This window comes from Pan paniscus, chromosome 15 (genome assembly GCF_029289425.2).
Source record: "Pan paniscus chromosome 15, NHGRI_mPanPan1-v2.0_pri, whole genome shotgun sequence".
In the NCBI taxonomy this organism is placed as follows: domain Eukaryota; kingdom Metazoa; phylum Chordata; class Mammalia; order Primates; family Hominidae; genus Pan; species Pan paniscus.
In genome coordinates, this window is record NC_073264.2 from 91,681,660 (window position 1) to 91,705,186 (window position 23,527).

Sequence of the window (23,527 nt, forward strand, 5' to 3'; positions counted from 1 at the left end):
AATTAGCCGGGCATGCTAGTGTGCGCCTGTGATCCCAGCTACTCAGGAGGCTGAGGTGGGAGGATCACCTGAACCTGGGAAGTCGAGGCTGCAGTGATCTGTGATCGCACCACTGAACTCCAGCCTGGGAAACAGAGTGAGACCCTGTCTCCAAAAAATAAAAATAAAATAAGTGGGGAAAGAGAGGCTGGGCTTTCTAGTGTCAAGGGCTGACATGTCCAGAGTGGGCCCCCAGGTACAGACAGCTCCCCACCCCAGGAACTAAGCCTTTCTCAGGTCTTTGAGCTTTTACGAATGACACAGGCTATGAGTCCATTTAAAAATCATTTTATTATTAACATCATCTTCCCATGTAGCCAAGTGTCTGTCATGTATAAGGAATGTCGGTAAATATTCCATTTGAAGCTTCTTTGTACATATTTCCCTCGATAAATAAACTCTGAATTCACATAAAAAAGTTAAACTTAAATAACTCATATTTCCTTCTCTTGTAACAGGCATATATTGGTAAAATATAAATATTCTCGGACTCAGGCTTTGTTCTAAGTGAGGACAGTAATTGATCACATGGTACAATTATTGACAGTAAAACCAAGAAATTGTCAGCTGGTGTCCTGGCATGGACTAGTGCTGAGGTGGGAGACAGGAAGTTCACATTTGGTTTCTGGGCCAAGGTGGGGCACAGGAGGGGTGGTGGGGAGAAGAGGACAGTTGTTTTCTTTACAGCTCTGATAAAAATAATCTGTGCTGCCACTGAATTTTAACTTTTAATATATTCTTCTACATTTGCTGATTAATTCCATAATCATTTTACTGAAAACTCAGATGTCAACTAACAAAATATGGCACATGATCCATTTTGAACAATGTCAATAGGTTCAGAAACTATCATTGGGCTGGCAAAAAAAAACAAGAGAAACGCACATGGCGAGAGCGATGATTCGGGGTTGGTTTGGTTGGTTCACTGTGGCCCACTGAACACTCGTCCCTGGCCTCAGTGCGGCAGATTCATCCCCTCGGGGCGATGGCACAAGCCCTGGTGCCCGGCAGGGCCTCTGAGGCCTGAGCGGCAGGTGAGGCTGGCAGGCGCCTGCTCAGAGCACGCGGGGGATGATGGTGAAGGGCACGGCGGGGCTGCTGGCCTCCAGCTCCAAGGCTGTCAGGAAGCACTCCGTGGCCGCCGCATCGTTGCCCTGAGCTTGGAGGACCTCGCCCAGCCCGTTCCAGACCTCGTGGGCGGTCGAGTTCACCTGCACCGCATCCCGGAGGATCTTCTCCGCCAGACTGTAGCGGCCCAGCTGGTGAAGGATCAGGGCCTGGAGAGGTCAGAGAGAGAGAGAGACAGTCAGCCACGGAGGCTTCAGGAGCTCTGCATCCTACTTGTCCTCCAGTTGCCAGTCAGTTCCTCGGAGCCGGGAATATATCGCCATTGGGCTGGGCCCATAGTAAGTTCTCCAGTATTTCCTGTGTTCAGGGGCAACAGTCAAAATAGTCGCCAAGCTGACTAATATGAAATTGCCAGTATTCAGCCATGTTTTGAATATAAAAATGGCAACTTCATATGGTTCATCTGAAAACTTAAGAACCATGAATGAACTAATTGGAAGTCCGCAGTCTGCACTGACCCAGCGCGGCGTCAGCATGGGATGGGACTATCATCCTTTTCTGTTTGTTTTTTGTTTTTGAGATGGAGTCTCGCTCTGTCATCCAGGCTGGAGTGCAGTGGCGCGATCTCGGCTCACTGCAAGCTCCGCCTCCCGGGTTCACGCCATTCTCCTGCCTCAGCCTCCTGAGTAGCCGGGACTACAGGCGCCCACCATCACGCCCGGCTAATTTTTTGTATTTTTAGTAGAGACACGGTTTCACCATGTTAGCCAGATGGTCTCGATCTCCTGACCTCGTGATCTGCCCACCTCGGCCTCCCAAAGTGCTGGGATTACAGGCGTGAGCCACCGGGCCTGGCCTGTCGTCTTTTTTTTTTAAACTAAAGAAACATCATTGGTGGAATTATACTATAAGAATGAAGACGACAGTTTTTACATTGCTCACAGCCCCTTCCCCGACCAAGGCCCTGACCTCACTGTCCCTGCTTGCCCCAGGCTGTGCCCAGCTGTCATCTTCGCTTTCCTTGGTTGGGGTGTACCCGTGGGTCCCACCTATTTCATCATTATCGCGTTTCCAAGCTGCGCACCTCTATAAGCGATGCGTGTACTCGCTCACCCAATGGACACTCTCACTTTCTCAACCTCTCCCTCGGGGGAGAAACATGTAGGTCACATCCAATCTCTCTGCTGTTCCAAATCGCACAGACATGAACATCTTTCCAGAAAGCACCTCTTTGTTCTTTAGATCAGTGGATTTCCAATCTTTTTTGTATCCCTGAAAACCTTTGGTTAAATGAAATCTTACAGAGAACACCCACACAGTCTATGTATAAACAGACAAAAAGGAACAACTTGGGGGGGTGGGTGGGGTGGGGAGGGGAGTCCAGTGTCCCCCATGAGCTCCTTTTAGTGGCCCTGGGGGAGGCTCAGTGGAACGGGCTTGACAACTATTTGGACATCCTCCCGTTAGGGCAAATCTCCCCGAACTAGGGTCTCTGGGTAAGAGGATATGACTCTCTTTAGCACTCCCCAAACATTTTGCAAATTTTATCCCCAAAGGTTGCCTCACTTTTTCAGCCATCAGCAGTTTCTGTGGTTGGTCACCTGCCCCCTTCTATCATGACTCTATTTCTGCTAATGTCATACATGCAGAATGTCCCTCCTTGTTGAAATCTATATTTCTTTAATAACCATTGAGGTTAAATATTTCCCATGCTTTTGTTTAGGAGCCTTTCATAAGATTGCTATTCATCTGCTACCATAATTTCCCAGCTTATTATTTGACTTTTGAGATTCTTTTCTTTGAAAAGTTTTAAGTTGAAAAATTAAATTTATTGATCTTTGTTTTGCCACTTCAAAACTTAGAAAGTTATCCTTTCAAAGAGCTGACACATGTTCAATTCCATTTATCTTAATTTTCCCTCTTTTAAGTAGTTGACTACTTTATCTTGGCAGAGTGATGGATTCCTCCTACTTTGCTAGACACAAACTAGCTCATCCTCCCTCCCCTCACTCTTGTAAGGCACTGCCTCCATCCTAGAGTGAATTATTACGTGAATCAGGGGCCTTCCACTATTTTCCAACAAGCCACAATATCAAACTTCTGCATCAGCACCACAGTTTTCATTTCTGTTACTCCCAAAATCATGTTTTCATAGGTAGAGTCAGAGCTTTCCCTCACTGCTCCTTGCTTTTAGTATGTTTCTTGACAATCTTACCCTGTACTATTTTCGATGAATTTCAAAATCAGTTTCTTCATTCCCTTTAGAAGTCAAATTGCACTTGCATTACCTCTCTTGGAGAGTGTGGAGAAGCCTGACATCTTTACAATGTCTAGTCTTCCCACTGAGGAATGAGTTATGGCCCTCTGCTCTTTCAAATCTCATCTTAAATCTCCCAATAAAGCCTTGCCCTCGCTTTAGGCAGTGTGAGCATGTCACTCACGAGGCAGCCCAGCCTGCTCACAGGCCCCAGCTTCACCAACAGGCAAGAGGGCAGCAGGGTAGCTGTCAGGAGCAGAACCAGCCAGTGTGATGGCAGGAATGTGCCTGCCTTGAAGTGGCATCCAAGAGCCTGAGAGACAACCTGGCTTCCATAAGCCCCCAACAGGGGAGCTGGGGTGTCCACCCAGGAGGAGCACATGGTTGGGGTGACAGCCAAGGAGACCCATGGCCGAGGGCAGTGTGTGGCCCCTGTGGAGGCTCAGAGTGGAAGGTGGAGGAAGGAGACCCCCAGCTCTGGGAGGAAGAGGCAGTTTAGGGAGCTCTCCTGGGTGAGGAGGAGGCGGAGGCCACACTGCCTCAGGTAGAGAGGGCTGCCCTCCCCCGTCTGGGAACAGCAGGCTTCAGGGTCAGCTCTACCTTCTCAAGAACACAACAGAAATACCCGATGTTTCTTTTCTTATGAATATCCAAACATGTGTCCATTCTGGAGTTCCTGCATATGACCAGGTCCTTGGTGGCATCTGCCAGAGAAGGTTCCGGGGTGGCCAAACAGCCAAGGGTAGCTGGCCACCTCATGACTCCTGGTGCCTGCCTGAAGGGCTTCTGGGTGTGGAGTCCAGCTGCGGGTGGCAAATAATCACGTCCATCTCCCAGGACGGTGCTCTGGACCACCTTGGACCTCCTTAAGAGGGAATCTGACAACTCCACATTCTCGCTTCCCAACCTCAAAGGCCAGCAGAACAAATGGTAGGCCACCCACCCAGGTTGCATTCAGTAGGACGTGAGGCTGAATGAGATCCTGCCCCCTTTCTTTGAGGGGAGGTTATCACCTGTGCTCACCCGAGAACGTTCCAACGTAACTATGAGGGAAGGGAGGTTTCTGGGTAGCGGCGGTGAGCAGCAGCCTGGAGAGATTATGGCAGGAGCTCGTCACACGCCTTCCTGGCATGGCTTTCTTGGTGCATCAAGATACTAAATACACACAACAGGTTTCTGAGTGGCTCTCCCAGCAGGGAGACACATGCTGCATGCTTCTGGCAAATAGGTGATGAGCAGTAAGCCACTGTGCTTACTTGTTGCAGGTGGAGAATATAATTCAGGTCCCACTAGGCTCTGCCACTGTAGCATCAGCCCCGTGCTGTTTTCTTCCTCCAAGTGGAGGGTTTTTCCCCACTGGGCACCACGCTAGGCACTGTAGCTAGCCCATCTCCTATTACTACTGCTTTAGATACAAGAAGACACAGTCCAGAAAGGCCACGTTCTTGCCCCAGGTCCCAGGGCCAATCAACATCGAGCTGCAGCCTTGCCCAGGTCTGCTTGGTCCTAAAGCGGTCCATACTTCCCACCTGGTCCACATTGCCTCTGTCGCTTTAAGAGGCAAGCCCTGGGCTAGCAGAGGAGAGCTCAGTGGAGCTCTCTCAATGCAGGCCCCAGGGCACTCAGGCAATAACCCAGTTACATCCAAGCAACAGGAAAGGGGCATCTGCCATGCTGTGTCTTCCCTTTCATTTTTCTGACCACTAACTGCTGATTTTATTGCTCCTTCCCATGTTATGATTGGGAAATTGCTCCTCTCCCAGGCACAGCTTCCCTCTGGCTCAGATCTGTGTCTTAGAGGCATCCTGTATATCTGCTCATGGACCGGAGGGCTCCTTGCCTCAGGACAGCTGTGATCTTGAGGCTTGGGAAGGCTGCCACAGCCAAAGGACTGGGCCATTCTGTCCGCCAGAAAGTGGATGGGTGAGATGTGGAGAGCAGGAGGACCAGGGCCTTGGCCCAGTGGGATGCAGAGGGCTCTGGTCTCAGCACCCTGCTGGAGTGGGGAGAACCCACCAGTCCCTTCCTGCTGGGATTTTTGTTTAGAAAGTGGCAGGCCACTGAATCTGGCCAACTGTGGGGGCTGCAGGGTATGGGACAGGGGCATGTCTAACTGCCCTCAAAAGTCCTGCAGAGAACCAACCCCGAGGGACTAATCTGAGCCAGCACCCTCCGCGTTGGCCACTAAGAGCCTCTGCAGTGCTCTGGTGTTCTAGGGTTCTTGCTGGCTTGGAAATTTCCAGCCCATATACCTGGACTTGTAGTCCTAACATAGGAACTGCCATTTTCAGATGACCTTGAAGCTTCCTGAGCAATCTGTTCAGTGGAATTAATTCCTAAAGCTGGAGCTGCTTAGGGAGACATCGCAGACTTGCCAGGGGCTGCCAGCTCAGGCTTGGCACAGGAATGAAAAATAGGCCTCTCCCCAGTGACCCAGGAGCAGCTCAGAAATCAGCCCATGACGGGATCAACCAGAACAAGCTCCAGCTGCAGTCAGAGCCACTGCCTGGAGCCAGCACAGCTAGAGGACTGGCCAGAGGTGGGCAGGGACCTGGCTGTGTCTGGCTGTCAGGAGTGACACACCACCCAAGCCCCACAGTGCTGGCCAGGGACCTTTCTTCCTTTCCCTTCCCTTCCCTTCCCTTCCCTGGGCTCCATGTGCTCTTCTGCACTGCAGCCCTCATGTCCTTTCCAATTCTAGGGGCCCGGCTTGCTCTCTCCTCCAGAGATCAAAGGCCTAACTCCTGAGGCTGGCATGGAGCTGTTGTCAGCACCAGCTGGGTCCAACCTTCCCTGGGTTCAGCCAGGCTTGTCTGTCAGCCAACGTGTTTCTGCAGGACGCAGCCCCAGCCCCCTCCTGCCTCCCAGCTGCTGTCGGTCAGCCTGGGGTCTTCCTGCTAGAGCCCTTGTCCATCTGCCTGAGGCCATAATGCACCCCATCCCTGCAGAGCCAGGCGGCCACACTGCCCCCAACCAGCAGCGCTGCCCAGCAGCACGCAGCTCCTGCTCCCAGCCATCAGCCTGCAGGAGGCAGATTCCAATGATGACATATTACCATATATTACCATATAACCTGCCACTCCCTGCCCCCATATCAAACCCAACAAAACCCACCGAGTGATTGCTTGGTGCTGGATAGAGTGGGTAAGCGCAGGCCTGCTCTCAAAGAGCTCGGGGTCCAGTGCAAATCACCAACAGCGCTAAGCATTAAGGTCTCGTTCCATCCTCTCTCACCTCCAGGAGCCAGCGCTGCTGGGGCTTGAGTTTCACAGACCAGATGACCTGCCTACAGGTAGCTAGCGGCAGAGCTGAGGCCTGCAGCTGTGCTGCGTGTGCCCTTGATACTGGGCCCTCTCCCCTCCCCTGTGTGTGGAGAGGATGCGCACACAGACTTCCACCTTCCCCAGCGCTGGTGTTCCTGCAGCCACTATGGGTTGGGAGCCGGCTGGGGCTGAGCTTCAGAGAGCTGGGAAATCACTGAGGAAGTAACTTATTAGTCCCTTTCTTCAGACACAGATGAAGGCTGCCTCCCAAGCTGGTAATTATCATAATCAGGTGTTTTGTACAAATAGGATCTTGATGATGCACCAAATTGGCAATAAGAGATTAAATTAAACCTGTTATTTCAAACGAGATGAAATGGACTTGGCCAGCTTCAGAGCAATTAGCATCTTCCTCGCTTTTGCCTTTAATTGCTGCCCAGGGGCTAAACACCTTGCCAGACCTCAAGGGCGCCTGTGCCAGAGCCCCGGAAGGCTCCTGTGTGCAAGGTTTCCTGCTGCAGCCTTGGTGTAGGAGGCCCTCAGCAGGGCGGGCCTGCCCTATCCTCTGAGGCAGAAGCCTGCAGGACAGAAGCCACTTTGGAGGCTGGACACTGTGGCTCACGCCTGTAATCCCAGCACTTTTGGAGGCTGAGGCAAATGGATCGCTTGAGCCTGGGAGTTCGAGACCGACCTGGGCAACATGGTGAAACTCCGTCGCCACTAAAAAAATACAAAAGTTAGCTGGGTGTGCTGGCGCACATTGTGATCCCAGCTACTTGGGAGGCTGAGGTGGGAGGATTGCTTGAGCCTGGGAGGCGGAGGTTGCAGTGAACTATCATTGTGCCACTGCACTCCATCCTGGGTGACAGAGATAAAAAAAAAAAAAAAAAAGCTCCTTTGGGAGATTTTGGACATCCCCATGGCACTCTGCACAAAAGCCAAGTTAGCCCTCTGCTGGGTTCAAGAGCACATCACAGACCACTGCTTGTCCCTCTAACGGTACAGATACAGGGAGATAACGTCCCTGAAAGCATCCTTCCCAAGGAGAAACCATTGCTGAAAAGAAGTCCTGTGGCCCAGCTCTGGGTGGGGGTCAGTCGGCCTACCTGGTTATTGCTTTTCCCCAGGCATAATGTTTTGGAAATCAAGCATTCAGCAGCAGGGATGGAGGTGAACCACTCCAAGTGCTCTCTACGCCAGGGCATGGCTGATGGGCAGGCTCCCCTGCCGGTAGTGCTCTCAGCTTCTCTGAGCAGCAGTGCAGTGTTAGTGCAGAGAGCAGTGAGCTGTCCCTCACCACATCACAGCCGGCCTGGATTCTGCAGAGCCTGCTGGGCCACACCAGGGCCACTGATGGGTAGGAAGTCTAGTGTCAGGGATGGTACTGGAGCACTTAAAGATCTTTCTGTTCTGCTCCTGGGTCAGAAACTCCACCATTACCCTTTGCAGGGGGTAGAGGTGGGCATGGGTGGCTTAAGGCAGTGTTGTCAGGTGGCCTCTCCAAAAACACAAGTAAACCTGGGAGGACAAATTCATGGATCACCAGGCTCTATTAAGTGTGCATGTGCAAGCCATTATGATCAATGTAGTGTATGTTTTGCTGACTGCAAAGTGCTTTTGACACCGTCTTGTGTGACAGGTGCCACATTAATTGAGGTGGCTTATCTCTAGCTCTGTTCCCCCACTAGGCTTTGCTGTGAGTGCCTGGAGGGCAGGGACTGGGTGAACCCCGGTCATCTCTGCACCTCCAGGCCTGACACTGGGCAGGTGGCCAGTAACTTGGGGCAGAATGAATAAATGAGCAGACCCAGAAACTTGATGAGAGCAGCATACTGTTTAAAGCTACCACAGACTGAGCGTGGGTCTGTCTGCCTGGTCCAGGGCCTGTGCTCTGACCCACCACAGCTTGCCATGGAGAGGGTGAAAGATTTTCTCAGCATCGGCCGGGTGCAGTGGCTCATGCCTGTAATCCTAGCACTTTGGGAGGCCGAGGTGGGTGGATCACAAGGTCAGGAGATCGAGACCATCCTGGCTAACACGGTGAAACCCTGTCTCTACTAAAAAATACAAAAAATTAGCTGGGCGTGGTGGCGGGCGCCTGTAGTCCCAGCTACTTGGCAGGCTGAGGCAGGAGAATGGTGTGAACCCAGGAGGCGGAGCTTGCAGTGAGCAGAAATCACACCACCGCACTACAGCCTGGGCAACAGAGCAAGACTACGTCTCAAAAAAAGAAAAAAAAAAAAAAAAAAGATTTTCTTAGCATCTGCAAGTCAGCCACCGCTCATGCAGCTGGTGGAGGTCAAACCTCACTGGTGGAGTGGGACCCCTTCTCCTCCAGAGGGAGTGAGGCCCAAAGGCAAGGGTGGTGGGGGCTGAGGACCAGGATCAGTGGCTTTTCCCACGGCTCAGCGCCCACCTGAGCTGCTGGGGCCACTTGAGTCAAACGGGCACCACTACGACTTTTGAACAAAGTCATACAGCCTCCTCATGGTGAGGTGTCAGGGACTGTGGTGGCAGCTTCTGGGGTGGAAAGCCCATCATCCCAGCTTTGTCTCCCTTTGGGAAGATGACAGTGCTGCTGAGCTGGCTGTGGCCGGAGCTGCAGTTGTGCTGGCCACAGATGGCACACTGGGGGCTCAGGGTGTAGGTGAGGGGCCTGAAAGGTGCTACAGGCCCTGGCTGCTGCTGGTGGCTTCTGCATGGAGGGACCTGGCTGGCCACAGGGGAGGGGCACGTTGCTCTCTGGGACAGTGGAGTGTGGAGGTTGGGGGTGTGAGTCCTAGGCTCACCCCAGCAGACTGGGCTTGAATCCTAGCTCCACTGTTTACTTGGACAACATACTCTGAGTGTCAGATGCTTTATCTGCATAATGGGGAGAAATACTAACCAAACGGGGGAGTTAGTTGGACTAACTCGTTTAGTAAGGACTAAATGAGGTCATGAGTTTGCAAGGCACTTAGCAGATCGCCCAGCATATTTGTACGCCTTCAGTGGGTGGCAGCTCTCGGCAATATTAGGATTATGGCTGTTCTCATTACCATTGTTAAACTAGAGATCATAAGACTGATGGAACAGACTCGCTGTGCAATAAGATACCAAATCATAAACCAGAACTAAGACCACGACAGGCAAGGGTTAAGTCACATATCCCTGAAAGAATACACTGCCTTCTAACTGCCACAAGGTTTTTCTTTTCTCTAGCAGCTAAACAAGCACTGGCCTCGAGATAAGCAATATTGAAACAATTGCAGCTCACCTACCACCAGACCCTAACTGAGCTCCTATTCCACAAGTTGCAACTGCAGCTTTGATAGGACAAGAGACCACCAACCACAGGCTGGTTCTGACTGGTTTAGTAAGAGGCTGAGCACTGTGTGTCTTCCTGCCCCTGCCTCATCTGTTGATGTATAGGACCGAACTGTAATGCACCTAAATGTTATGTCTCCACCCTAAAGTGAACATGGGATGCATGTAATTTGCGTATTTGCTTATCACACACATGCACACATCCCCCTTTTGTGAATATTCATAGCTCCTCCTATAACCTGTTGAATATGTATACTTGGCCAACCAGTTCCACATAAATCCCTGTTCTACCCTCCCCTCTCTCAAAGTGCTTGCTTTTGGTCTCTGCCTGAGGCTACATTTCCCAGCCAGTCAAGATGGCCACCCTGAAGGCTGCAATCCTTTGTAAGAAATGAAGTCTCTTCTGCAAATGTATGAACCTCCTGATTCCTCAGTTGACACTATTAGTGACTCCGAGAGGAGGGGGGGCCCTTCCATGATGCCAGTAGTTGGCTGACTCTTCACCTCCATCTCCCTCTTTAACAGCAAGGACCACCATGATTTGTCTTTGCATGTACGGCACCTGGAGTGGGCCTGGTACAGAAGAGGCTCTTGGGGAATGCTTGCTGGATAGATGGAGGGATGGAGGAGGGATGGTGTGGGATGCTGTGGGGTGGTAGGGAAGGAGAAGTCCCAAAGAAAGCTCTGGCCTCAGGTCACCCTTGTCTATGCTCCCAAGTCAGGCCAGCATACTCAGAGCCTCCTCTCCTTACAGAGCATTAGCATGATGGTCTCTGGGGGATGAGAGCACCCCCTGGGAGAAGATGCGCTGCTCCCAGCTGAGCCCAGTGGGCTGTATGGCTTCCCCTCAGGCTATTTGCTCGTACACCACAGATCTGACACTGCTCTCTAAGAAAATCCCAGAATCCACCCGCAGAGCCAACACTCTTACAGAGGAGAAAACAGAGGGCCAGAGAGGAGAACAGCCTTGCTGAAGGCCTTGACCCTGCTGGACACAGAGTGGGGCTAGACGGCAGGCTCCTGAAGGGCTGGGTCTGGAAAGCCTGGTGCAGGGCCTGGCCCAGGGCCAGCCTCCAAGTTTTAGACTCCGATTACAGTGCTCCAACTCTGCCCTTGACCCTAGCTGCTTTCTGCTTCTCCTGTCAGGGGCTATGTCCATGGCAGACTAGGCTTTCTGGAAGCCCACCAGGCCTCTAAGAGTGGGTTCCCTGACCTGAGGAAAATGAGGACCCCACAAGAGCTCCAGCCCCTTCCCATAAGCTGCAGCACAGTTGGTCTGGCTGTCTGCATTTGCTGAAATGTAGGCATGAAATGAGAAACACCAGCACACGTGAGTCACCCCTTCTTGGGAATTTGAATTTTCCTTCTAGAGGATGCCATTGATCAGAGGGAAGCAGGGTGGCAGCGGTAGTGTTTTCAAAAATATTTTTCTTTTAAATCAGAATATAAATAGACTGCAAACCAGTACCACTCTGAGAAGCCCACAGGAGACTGGCTTTGAAAGGGTTTCCTTGGAGCAGCTCAGGAACACAGAGCTGAGGGCTGCCCTGCCTCCTTTCCTCCCGGGCAGCCCTTTCTTCTCTGGCAAGTGTCAGAGGCACTGTCAGTTCTGAGTACAAGCATTTTGTGGGTGCAGCTGAGGGGGCAGCCCTGAGCCCCACCCCGCTTTCCAACAATGCCTTGAAAAGGAACTGAAAACATGCGTGGGTGGGGTGGGGGCTGTGCCAGCTTTTCCACCTGGATTCTAGAAGCTCTGGGCGAGGCCTGGTCTCTATGGGGCTCTGTTTTGTGTTTCATTTCTGTTTGTTCTCAGTGCTTAGAAATGGCACCAGTTTGCCAGGGGGCCAAGTGTGTGTGTCTTAGCTAATGACACCAGCCAGAAGGCTGGCCTCCCCAGGCCAGAAGCTCCACAGGGGCCAGGTCCCGGTGTTCTGGCTGAGGGGAGGCATCCCCAGCCCCACAGCCCCACACCTCCTGCACACCTCTGCCCGTCAGAGCTCCACCGTGGGGTGGGACTCACACGCTGCCACTCACTCAGCCCCTCACCGGGCCAGTCAAGAGCAAGTTGAAGGACCTTCTGGGCACCAGGCAGGCCCACCTTCCTCTCAGCAGGTCACAAGTTCTGGGCAGGGGCAGGTGTGGGGCTGGTTTACTCATCTGGCCCATTTTACTCAGCACTGACCCAGTTTCCCCAAAGGCCAACCCTAGGTCTTCCTGACAGCCCGTGCCCATCTAAGCCTCATATACAGCAGGTGGCCGGGGCCTGTACAAGGCCCTCTCCCCAGTGACATGATGGCTGCTGCTGTCACCGGGTGGCCTCCAATCCTGCCCACCCCCAGGCTCTCAGGTGGGGATAGAACATTCGTGTGGCCACTTCACCTCCAGATCCACAAAGGCCGCTGACGTGCTGGTCCAGGAACCCACGCAGAAGGGCAGTGCAGGAGGAGGGAAGGTACCTGCAGCGTGGCTCCTGGGGACATGCTGCCTTAAGAAGGGTGTCCTTCTGACAGAAGCCAGCTCAGATGAAGGGGGAGAGCTCCAGAAGATGTGAGCGGGAGCCTGGCCCCCAGGCCGGACACCTTTTCCCTTGGGCCTGGGGTTGAACACGGAAGGCAAATCTCCTCCAGTCCCCATGGCTGCCACCTCCCTGCTCAAATGTCAGAACCGAAACGAGGTGGCTGCTTCCGCACTCCCTTCAAGTTAGCCAAACAAATGCCCCCAGTTACCGGCAGCCAGTCCCAGTCAGACATAGGGGTGTGGAGCCCCAGAGAAAAGACTGAGGCCCAAAGAACCTCAGGAAGGGGAGTGATGCTTTTGTCTGGGGCAGGGACGGGGGCTGTGGTCTAGGCGCAGGCCAGACGCCCCCAGGGGGCTCTTCCTCAGGGAGTGTGCCGAGTATTCCAGGAGGGAGCAGGGGAGACCCCCAGCATGCCCTCTCAGAGCACTGGGGGGACCAAGGGCTGCAGCACAGCCAGAGGCAGCCACAGGTGCAGCACCTCTGCTCACCTGGAACAGCTGATGGCGGCAGGGGCTGCGCTATCATGGGGCCCCTTTTCCAGGTCAGACATTTTATCTGGAGAAATGCGCCTTCTGGGGTTTAGGCCTTTCCAGCATTGAACTCAACTCAGAAGGAAAAATACTCATTTTTTCAAAAAAACCTCTTATTTTTCTAAGCCAACTGCCAACCAGCTATGGAAGCAGAACTCCTCAGGGTTTGGGGGATGCCTGGGCCTCGGCTCTCCGATGCACAGCCCCTGCTGCTGTCCCTCATGGGCAGCACCCCCTCCAGGGACCAGGAGCTTGTGATTTCCCTGGGCAGCCCACACCATGAGAGGACAGTCTGAACTGTTGGTTAAATGTGGAGCCCTCATTGTCCTTTTCATCGAATCCCCACATTTTGAAGTTCTCTGAGTCCTCTGGAACCACGTGGAAAAGCCCCGTTCTCTTTCCACCTGATGGGCCTTCGGGATAGGAAGAAAGCTTCCAGAACAGCGCATGCTCCCTCTCTGGGGCCTTGGAGGAATGGCGGATTCAGACCTCCCGCCCACTCTCCCCACCTCCCTGAATTCTGCTGCTTAACATAGCTCCTCGAAGAAGACCTGGCTGTGGGTCCAGATGAAGGCTCCGTTAAGCCCCAGGAAAATATGAGCACGGCTTTGACTTCTGTCTTCTTTTTAAAGCGTCTGACTGGCAGAATCTCTTAAAGCTGCTTTCTTCCAGGATGATTTGGAATATTCTGGAGGAGCTTATTCTGCAATTAGCAGTGCAGAGTAATGGGCTGTCAGGCAGTAAACGCCAGCACCTAGGGTGCTGGCAGCCTGGCCAGAAGCCAAAGGGCTTGATCAGCCTTGCGTGAATCTCACAGACTTGGCCCCCAATTTCCCCTTGGCCTAATTTCTTTGAAACTGGGTGCTTCAGCATTGGTGCTGACATATCCACAGACTGTGGTGGCTTTTAGAGAACAGTTGCTGGCAATCAGTGGGACATCCGGAGAGGGACCGCAGCCCATCTGCCAGCAGCTTCTGAGCCCCAAAGCCCCACAGTCCCCCACCCACTCTGCGGCAGGTGTCCAGAGGGTGGTCGGGGCTGCAGTGAGCAGGGCATTAGAGCATTCCCCAAAGGACCAGCCATCCTATTTGACAGGAGGGCAAACAGAAGCCCGGAGAGGGTAAGTGTCCTGCCAAGAGCACGGACGTGAGTAAGGAACAGCATCCGGGTGTTCGGGTTCCGGGGGTGGGGCTTTGTTCACTCTGCTCCAACCAAAGCCATTTCTAGTTCTTTCCTCCCCTCTACAAACACTCGTTGAGCGCCTGTGGGTGTTCTGGCACCAATGTCCCGGTGCTGTGCCAGGTGCGGGGAACTCAGTGGCACAGGCTGTCACTCGAGCCACGCTCTTGCCCTCGCTCAAGGCTCGGGACTGGAGGGGCTGGTTTGCTGTGGGTCCTGCCCCAGAGCCTCAGTCATTCATGTGTGTAGTCCCAGCATCTGCCACAGAGCAAGGCTTATTGGCAGGAGGATGAGGGAGGACATTCCAAAAGAGACAATATGATGCTCTCCCCACTTTGAACAAAGAAGAAGGCGGAAGCTCAGGGTCAGGGTGCTGGTTCATGGCCACACAGCTGAAGAGAAGGAGCTGAAACTTCAAATAGGATCTGATGTTTCTGCTCCAAAAGCTTCCTGTGAACAGAGGTCTCATTCTTCCTGGAGTGGACCGACTCTTAGTGATCACATCTGAATGATCTGGCGCAGGCTCCTAGCTCTCGGCAGCCCTGCCTGGGAGGTTGTAGTGGTGACAGGGTACCTCACTCCAGGTCAGGAGAAGGAGGGCAAGTACCTGGTTCAGTTACCAAGCCAGGTAGATGTCAGGTGTCAGAACCTGGGTTTTGTGAAGACCCGCTTAGGTCTCTTTGCTCCATGGCAGACTACTGAGATCTCTAGAGAGGGTAGCAGGCATTTAGGGACGAGGAAACACATTCCAACAGTCCTTCCCTGATGGTCAGCTGACCCTGGACCCCACGGCTCAGCACTCCCTACACCAACCTGGGGGAGAAGCTCCGAGGATATGAGAGTGACGCAGCCGACTTCCCTGCTGTTCTCTGTCAGTCTGCCTGGCACTGCAGGCCCTTCCTCTACCTGGCGGCTGCCAGATTCCGGGTGAGCCAGACCACGGGCTCTTGGGACCCAGGTGACATAAGAGGACCTAGGGAAGGGGGGGTGTCTGATGGGGATGTCTCCCTCTGGGTGACCTGAAGAATGGCTGTCCTATCGCGTGCACGCTGAGGGGTGCAGGAGGGTAATCTGAAAAGCAGACCCTTCACAGTCTGGATTCTGCTGGGAGGACAGGATGGCATGGGGACAGCACGGCTCCCTTCCCTGCAATCTGCACCAGCGCCATTCTGCCGACTGTGTCTCCAGCCCAGCTGCCTAACCCAGAGTCCTTTTCTTTGCCCTTGGGATTAATGGTGTGGTGATTTTGCGAGTCAGGAAAGAGAGGGAGAAATGGCTGTGAGAACAGAAGGATGACTTGACCTCAACATCAGTCATCTCTCAGCTCCTCTCTGACTTCAGCTCTGGAGAGACCAAGGGAGGCATCTGCCTTCTCCTTGGAAAAGAGCACGAAGGCAAGCTGAGAGCTGCCTCTGCCTAGCCCTGGGAGTGGAATAACTTGGTCACACTTGTGTCCATGCACCTGGGTGCTGCTGCTGGCAGGGTCACCGGGGACCCGTCAGGGGAGGGTGATGGGGAATCCCGGTGCCCCGGGGTCCACATGAGCTCCCTGCCGGCTGCAGCCTAAGGCACAGCACTCAGAAATTCAGCAAACACACTCACAGGAGCGCCAGCGCAAGCACCTCCGGCGCGCTGCGTGGTGCACTGACCTAATTAAAAGTGTCAGGCCAGCAAGTCCCATGTAACATCAAAGGACAGTCAGCGAGAAAGGAAGGACAGGTCCACTGGCGGCAGCGCTGGCTGGGTGGGGGCTCCGTGGGGGCGGAAAGGAGACAGGAGGAAGCCTTGGGGTCCCCAGCAATATGTGGGGACGCCAGGCATCCCCCCTACCCTGAAGCCTGGGCAGTCCTTGGTAACATTCCAGAGTCTCCAGCCTCCCCTCCCCCATCTGCCGTTTAAATCACGTGCTTTGAGGCAGTGAGTTTTAGCTCAGAGGCTGGCTGGAACGTGGCGGTAGCTGTCAGCTCATAGGAGGGGGGAAGCTTGGGTCCTGCTGCTGGGGGGCCTGCTGCACGCCAGCCAGTGTCTTCTGTGGGTGCTAACACAGCCCCTCTTGCTGGTACTTTTCCACTGGTAATGGGCAAGAGACTCCTGTTCACTTATTTCTACATTTCCCTGGTTGACTTATTTATTTTTACCTATCTTCCCCAACAAGAAGTCAGGCAGAAACCAACAGCACAGAGCAGCCTGGAAGGTGGCACTCCCCCATGGCCCGGCTGATCCTTGTGGTGGAAAGTTTAGTGCTAATCACCCCCTAAAGACCCCTCCTGCCCTCTGGGGAAGCCAGTGCCCCTGCACTTTGGGGAAGGTGGCACTGTGCCCCAGGCCATGTGCGCCAGGCCGGGGAGATGCAGGCATCAGGGACACTCTGAGGGAACTTGGCCCTGCTGCAGGCACAGGCTTCCCCTGGGGTCCTGGGACCACTGCCTCCACAGGGGAGAATAGCAGGCCCAGGCAGAGGCTGAGCTCCCCCAGAAGCCAGGGAAGGGGGGACATGGGCAGGGCTATGACCCCAGGGCTCTGGCGAGGGAAGCGTCAGACATGGAAGTGTTGGAGGGTCTCCATGGTCAGAAAGCCATTCCCATGCGGCCACTGCAGTGCTGCACGGGGAGCCTTCCTGGGAGCCCCATGGCCTGAGACAGGGGGTCCTAGAAACTCTGACCCCACTCTTTCCCAAAGACCCTGACAGAGCCCCATCTGCCCTCTGCTTCTACCTGTCCTCAGGTGGGGCGGGGCGGGGCTCATCCCTTTGCGAGGGCCTCACTGTACTCAGGGCTGATCTTTTATCACTGAACACTGGCAGCAAAGGCCTGTCCCCAGTTATCTCAGCGAGAGGGCTGAAGGCATGGTCCCCCTGCAGGAGAGCAGGGCTGGGAGAAGTCACGCGGGGCAGAGGGCCACGCTCCCACCCCTGCTGTGTGACCTCCATCAACTGCCACTTAGGCAGAGGCTTCTCTCTCAGCCTCAGTATTCTAATCAAGAAAATGAAGCAGCAAATTCTAGGGTTTGATCTCCAGCTGAAAATTCTGGGGTTTGATGAAATCTTCCACCCAAGGAATATTTGTTGGAGCACCTACTATATCCTTAGTGTGTATCTGTTCTTCTAGGACTTGAGTGGCAGCAGCCAACGCAGCCAGGGAGGGCTTCCTGGAGGAGGGTCCTTGGCAACTCAGCCTGCAGGAGCAGAGGCCTGGCTGGAGTCCCCACCTCCAGCAGCAACACTGAGCTCAAACAAGATGGCAGCCCTGGAACCCCATTCCCTGCCTATGCTCGGGGGGAGAGGGGGAAGCGCCCCTGCTCTGGTGCTGCCTGGGGTGTGGGGACCACGAGCTCACTAAGCAGTGCAGCCCAACTTTCTCCCTGACTCTCTAAAGGCAGGCAGCGGAGTGGCGTGGTGACAGACGATGGGCTAGTGGGGAGTTCTGGAAGGCGATTGGATTTATAGGAAACTCTGGAAAGCTCAAAAATACCAACGGTGCAGAGGAGAAGAGCTGCCAGGCTCCTGAAGACAGGCGCTCATCGCTGCATCTCCTTACACCTGTGTGGTCCTGAGGACCCAGTAGACACTCAATAAGTGGTCCTTGGCTAAAAGTCACTGCAGTCCCCGGCACATTCTTGGTATACTGTCGGCACTCGATAGATGAGTATGGAAGGGGTATTATCTCCCAGCTGTGCTGCAGCCACGCCTGCCGTCCAGCCCAGGGTTCACTTGGGAAGGCCAGCCTCCGTGCCAGGGTGCCCCTCTGGCCTGGCATGGCTGCCTGGGTGGGGGATGGCAGGTGGTCCTCAGCAAGGCTGCCAGACCCTGGCCGTGAAGTCCACCTGGGGAGGTAAGCCCCGTCTAGATCTCCATGGAGAGTGCCGGCTACACAAACAGCTGCCAGGACGACCCCAGGCCAAAGTCCCAGCTTCAACACATAGGGGGCTGAGAGGATGGGCTCTGCTTTAGGGCGCCCCCACCAAGCCCACCCCGGGCGCTGCTCTGCAGCAGCTGGAGAGGAACTGTTTTTTCCGCACCGCTGTGTGACACAAAGGCCGGATGGTTCACTACCTGCCACGGCGAGTCCGGTCATTTTGGCGAGTGGCTTCCCCCATCACTGCCAGGGTTTGGCATTCACTATTTTTCCATTTTTAAATAGGAACAAACATAAATGATAAGACACCTTCTGATGAAGGGAGGCCTGGAACTGATAGGCCTTGGAAAATTTTTTTCCACAAATAACAAGAGAATTCACAACCCCAAAGGGCGGGGTCTCCCTGGCCAGCGCTCCTCTGCCCTGCCGGCCTCTGTTCACACTGCGGGGCGATTCTAGTGCATTAGCGCCGACAAACACTGGTTAGCGAGGAAAACAGAAACGGGCGGCTTGCCAGAAATGGGGACCTTCACTCCTGGAGTTTTTTACAAACTTTCTCCCCAGGGCCCCCAGGGCTTGGCCCCAAACTCAGGCCCAGGGCTGGAGCAGAGGTGACAGCAGACAGGCAGGGAACACTGTAGGGGAGCAACTGCCGCCTGGAAACTGCATGGGGGCGCGGAAATGATGCTTGGGTGACGGCAGAGACCCAGCCTGGCACCTTCTTTCTTCACACAACTGAGCTCTTATCAGTTACCACTTCAATATGGAATAATTCAGTATCAAGAATAGAGCCATTTCCTCAAAACCTCCAGTCAGCTGTGACGGGCAGGGCACAGTGATGTGACCGCTTACCCAGGCTGGGCAAACGCGGAGCTTGGAGGATCCACCCGGCCACCTGCCATGTATGCGTCAGTTAACAAGGAGCATCTCCAGTCTCCTCAGAAGCCAGAAGCCCTTGCAGGGGTTCACAAAATGGGTCCAGGGGCAGGGGCTAAACAATGACTTGGAGGGAGACCAGGAAATTGGAAGAGTAAAAGCAACAGCACATATTGCTTCTGCAGTGCTCGCAGGAGTCTTTGCGAATGTAGCGGTGGTTCTGTGCCCAGGGGGCCACAGAGGTGGCTGCTTACAGCCAGAGGGCACTGGCGGGGCAGCTCTGGCTTCTCAGGAGCTGAGGAGATCAGCCTCCCTGCAACCCATCTGGGCACCCCCTGGCTCTCAGATTGGGACACTAGGTGGAAAAGTAGGCCCTTTCCTTCTCTAGAGAACAGGAAGAGGCAGATCTGTTACGAGGCCCTAAAGCCCACCCTGCATGGACTCGCGGTGGGAGCCTCTGTGCTACACACACGATTCTCACGACACACACGATTCTCACAGCCACTCTGTTTTGGGAGAAGGGAAGGCACAGAAGACTAACAGCTGCCGGGTACATCCTATATGCTGGGCAGGTGCTAAGAACCGTGTTGAACCTGTATGACAGTGCTGCTAGGTTGGAATTCACTTCTGTATTACAGAGGTTAAATCACACGGCCACATGGCCAAGGTCCTACAAACTGCCAGTGTATGGCAGAGCTATAATTCAAACAAGGGGCTCTTTTGCTCCACAACGCGCGCTCCCCCACCATGCTACCCTTCCTGCCACCATCCTGGGCAATTCCAGGGCTTGTTCCTTTCCCCTTGGCCCCTGTCCCTCTGGAATGGCAGAGAACCTCCATCAGATCTGTGCCGCAAGCGCCATGCGCCCCAGGAGCCCCGGGTCAGGGCCATTTGGCACCATTCTTCTCTGCCAATGTCCGGTGCTCTCCCGACTCTGCTCCCGTCTCCTTTGCCTGCCTTTCCCCCATCACAGTTCAAACCACCTGAGTCCAGTGGTGTCAGCAAACTGCCTCTCTGAAAGAGAAAAAGGCCTTGATTTGTGGCGCCTGCCAATTTCCATGGTATAAACACTTCCACCACGGCCGATTCCAAGCTACCGAGGTGATGTCATTGTGGGTGGAGCCAGGGAGAGGTGAGAGGAAGGGACATACTGGCATCAGCTGCACTGCATGCAAGTGTGAACCAGCAGGACCTGCAAGAGGCACTGGCACTAGAGCAGAGACCACACAGAAGACACAGGTGACACTGGATGTCACAAAACACACTGATCCCATCATCCAAAGCACACTGTCGTCTTGATGGTTGAGGGGAGCAACACAAAAATACTATCCTTTTCAGTGTTGAGGATTCAGAAAGGGAAAGGAGATACATTTTCTTCTATCACAGAACAATGGAACGAGGAGAGGCTCAAAACATCATTGAAACATCCTCAGAACACTTCCCACATCTAGAAAAATGAGAAGGCTCTGTCTCCTCCCATTCAGGCTCCAAACGGTGGCTCAGCAACACAGCCTTCTGAGCTTGATTTCCCTACAGCCAATTTCCTTGTAAACTGGGCTGTGTCCATGTCATACTTGCTGGTGGGTGTGTGGGCGTCTGAGTGGCAGTAGGGGTAGCTGGTGGGGGCTGCTGGCGGCAAGGAAGGTGAGATTCTAGCTGGCTTTCTTTGATCATTGCAAAGGCAGAAGCAGATTTGTCACCTTTGTGTAATATATCAGGCAGCAGGTAAAGAATTTAACAGCTTGTGGGAGTTCTAATTAGAGAGCCAATTATAACTCAATTGACCTGCCTTGCTTTGAAAGGCCTGGAAAAATGCATGTTGTCCTCAGGAAGAGGCAGATTTTGCTTCTAGTTTGTTCTGGGAGATCCCCGCAGGGATCGCTCATTTGCGCTTTGGTTCTGGCCCCATGCATCTGTGTGGTGCGGGGTGCCCAGATGTAGAGAATGAGAGAGAACCTGCAGGGACACCGATCCTGCAGTGGGCATGCTCCGCTCCTCTGTTTATGAAGAAAGACGCGGCATCACATCTCACTGGCTCCCCCGAGGGGCTGGGCCGGCAGCTTCTGCTTCACTCAGAAGGTCGCTGGCCAGCATTCAACTGGATCTAATCAAGACTGAACTGGCAAGGGTGGACCCCAGGCATACTGTACATGTGTGCACGTGTGTGTGCATGTCCAAGATTCCTTTCAGGAGCAGTCACTGTTGTTATGGGCTTGGGGTCACCCACTGTCCCCTGAGGGATGGACACCTGGCAAGAGAATCAGGTTTCAAACAGGCATAAAGAGGGGACGCTTCACATTTCTCCTGAGAACCAAGGTGCGGCATTTGTTGTTAGATGCCACTGAAGTCTCTCTGGCTCACACATGTGATCACATCTAATTTTCCCACAGCCCGGTGGGATGAACACCATCATCCCCACATACAGAAAGAAAAACTGAGGCCCAGAGAATCGACATGACTTGCCCAAGGGCCCCAGCTCCTCCCTATGGAAGCCGTTTCTAATTCAAGCCACTTCTGCTCCTGACACTTATCCAAGAGTGATTTTGCTGAGACCCTTCCTGTGCACGGTGGCTTGGTGGACATCACATAAACCATGGCAGGGAACAGGGCTGGCTACAGCCCTAAGCTGAGAGCAGAGTGGGGCTGTGGAAACAGGAAGGTTGGCAAGTCTGGCAAAGCCAGCCCCAAATGCTTGCTATAGCTGGGATTAGCAAGGTGGACTGAAGAAACGTACGAACATCAGAACCCACTTGTCCTCAGGAGCCTCATTTCCCTCCTGCTCCCCAGACGTGGGTGCTCCTTGGGTTCTGTCCTAGGCCCTTTCTCTTTCCTGCTCTCTGGAATTTATATCTCAGGCAGTCTTGTCTCCTCCCATAGCTTCGGGTACCATGTACCAGCTGCTGCTGCCCCCAAAACCATCGCCCCAGCCCGGCCATGCCCCAACCTCCAGACTTACCCTGGCTGGAAGAGGCAACCTTTCCAGGAAAAAGCCTGGTCAGCCCACCTCCACACAGCCAACCAGACTTGCCATCACCCTTCGTTCAGTACCTCCCCTCCCTCTGTGTCCCCTCATGTTCGTGAAGGCATCTTACCCAACCAGGCTCCTGAACCATGTGCCTGAGTCAGCCTCAAACCCTCTGGTTCCCTCACCAACCCTTGTGAAGTCTCCCTTTTCAATACTCCCACCTTGGACTGTCAACGTGTTATGATAAGCTAAGTCCAGACCTTAGTGTCTCTTACTTTTCACCTAACCTATCCTCCACAGCTTCCAGTGCAATCTCTCTAAAATGCAGACCTAATCACATTCACTCACTTGTTTAAACTGTATCTTGAAAAAGTTCCAACCTGCAGAAAAGCAGCTAACATAATGGACATCTCTAGACCTACCACCTACATTTAACAACCATTCATCTTTTCTGTATCTGCTTCATCTGTTGGAGGCAAAGGCTAGTATTTTAAAGTAAATTGCAGGCACTGTGACATTTTACCCCTAAATACTTCAGGATGAATCTCTAAAAAATAAGGACATTTCCTTATATAACCATGTAACCATATCCCACCTAACAAAATGAACGGTACCTCCATTCCATCATCCACTAGCCTTTCCACACTCAGACTTGCCCGAATGTCCTATGCATAAGCCACCTCCAAAAGCTGGCTTATTGCCTATGTCAACTCCACCTGTCTTCCCACTTGTGAGAGAGTCTGCGCCTCTACTCGGCTGCCAGCACTTGGCCCACAAACCACGAGCACAGACCCGCACCTCCCTCCCCCAACCCCTGCCGCACCATACCCTGCACATCTGTCTATCAGAGTCTCCTTGACAACCCTTATCCTCACTTGTATATGTTAACGTCTCTCCCTATAGCCTTTCGGTACCAGAGGGGAGGGACTAGGATAGAGTCATGTTTACATCCTCAGGTCCTAGTCCAGTATTGGACTCAAACTACATTATCTTACATGTATCATCCCATTTAATCCCTCCAACAATCCTAGGAGGCTGCTATGCTGAATCAATAACTGGTGACTGAGTAAACGTGATGCTTAAAGGTAAAGCTCGAAGGACACAGGCATGTCTCGGAGCTACCACAGGTGCAGCTCCAGGCCACCGTAATCAATCAAATGTCGCAATCGAGCAAGTCCCAGGAACTTTTCGGTGTCCCAGTGCATCTAAAAGGTGTGTTTACACTACAGTATGTCTATTAAGTGTGTAATACCATTATACCTAAAAAAAGTGCATAACTTAATTACAAAACATCTTGTTGCTAAAAAATGTTAACAATCATGTGACCCTCAGCAAGTGGTACGCTTTTTGCTGGTGGATGGTCTGGCCTCCATGTTGATGGCTGCTGACTGATCAGGGTGGTGGATGCTGGAAGGTGAGGCGCTGGGGCAGTTTCCTACAATAAGACAACAGTGGGTACAATAAGACTCACTGATGGACCCTTCCTTGGACAAAAGAGCTCTCTGTAGCATGTGATTCTGCTTAATAGCATTTTACCTACAGCAGAACTTCTTTCAAAGTTGGAGTCCATCCTCTCTAACCCTGCTGCTGCATTATCAATCAAGCTGATATAATATTCTAAATTCAACAATGTTCACAATGTCTTCACCAGGGGTAGATTCCATCTCACAAA

General features: G+C 53.2%; 1 protein-coding gene across 7 annotated transcripts in view; it reads right to left on the minus strand.

The window, feature by feature from the left end:
* Nucleotides 1-311: 311 nt before the first annotated feature.
* The window catches only part of TTC7B (tetratricopeptide repeat domain 7B), a 275,379-nt gene continuing 252,163 nt past the window's right edge, over nucleotides 312-23,527 (minus strand). For all 7 annotated transcript variants that reach the window (XM_055097944.2, XM_034938007.2, XM_034938006.3 and 4 more), the window contains one exon: nucleotides 312-1,316. In XM_055097944.2, the coding sequence (XP_054953919.1) occupies nucleotides 1,095-1,316 (222 nt within the window). In that variant the 3' untranslated portion in view covers nucleotides 312-1,094. The remainder of the gene's footprint in view (nucleotides 1,317-23,527) is intronic.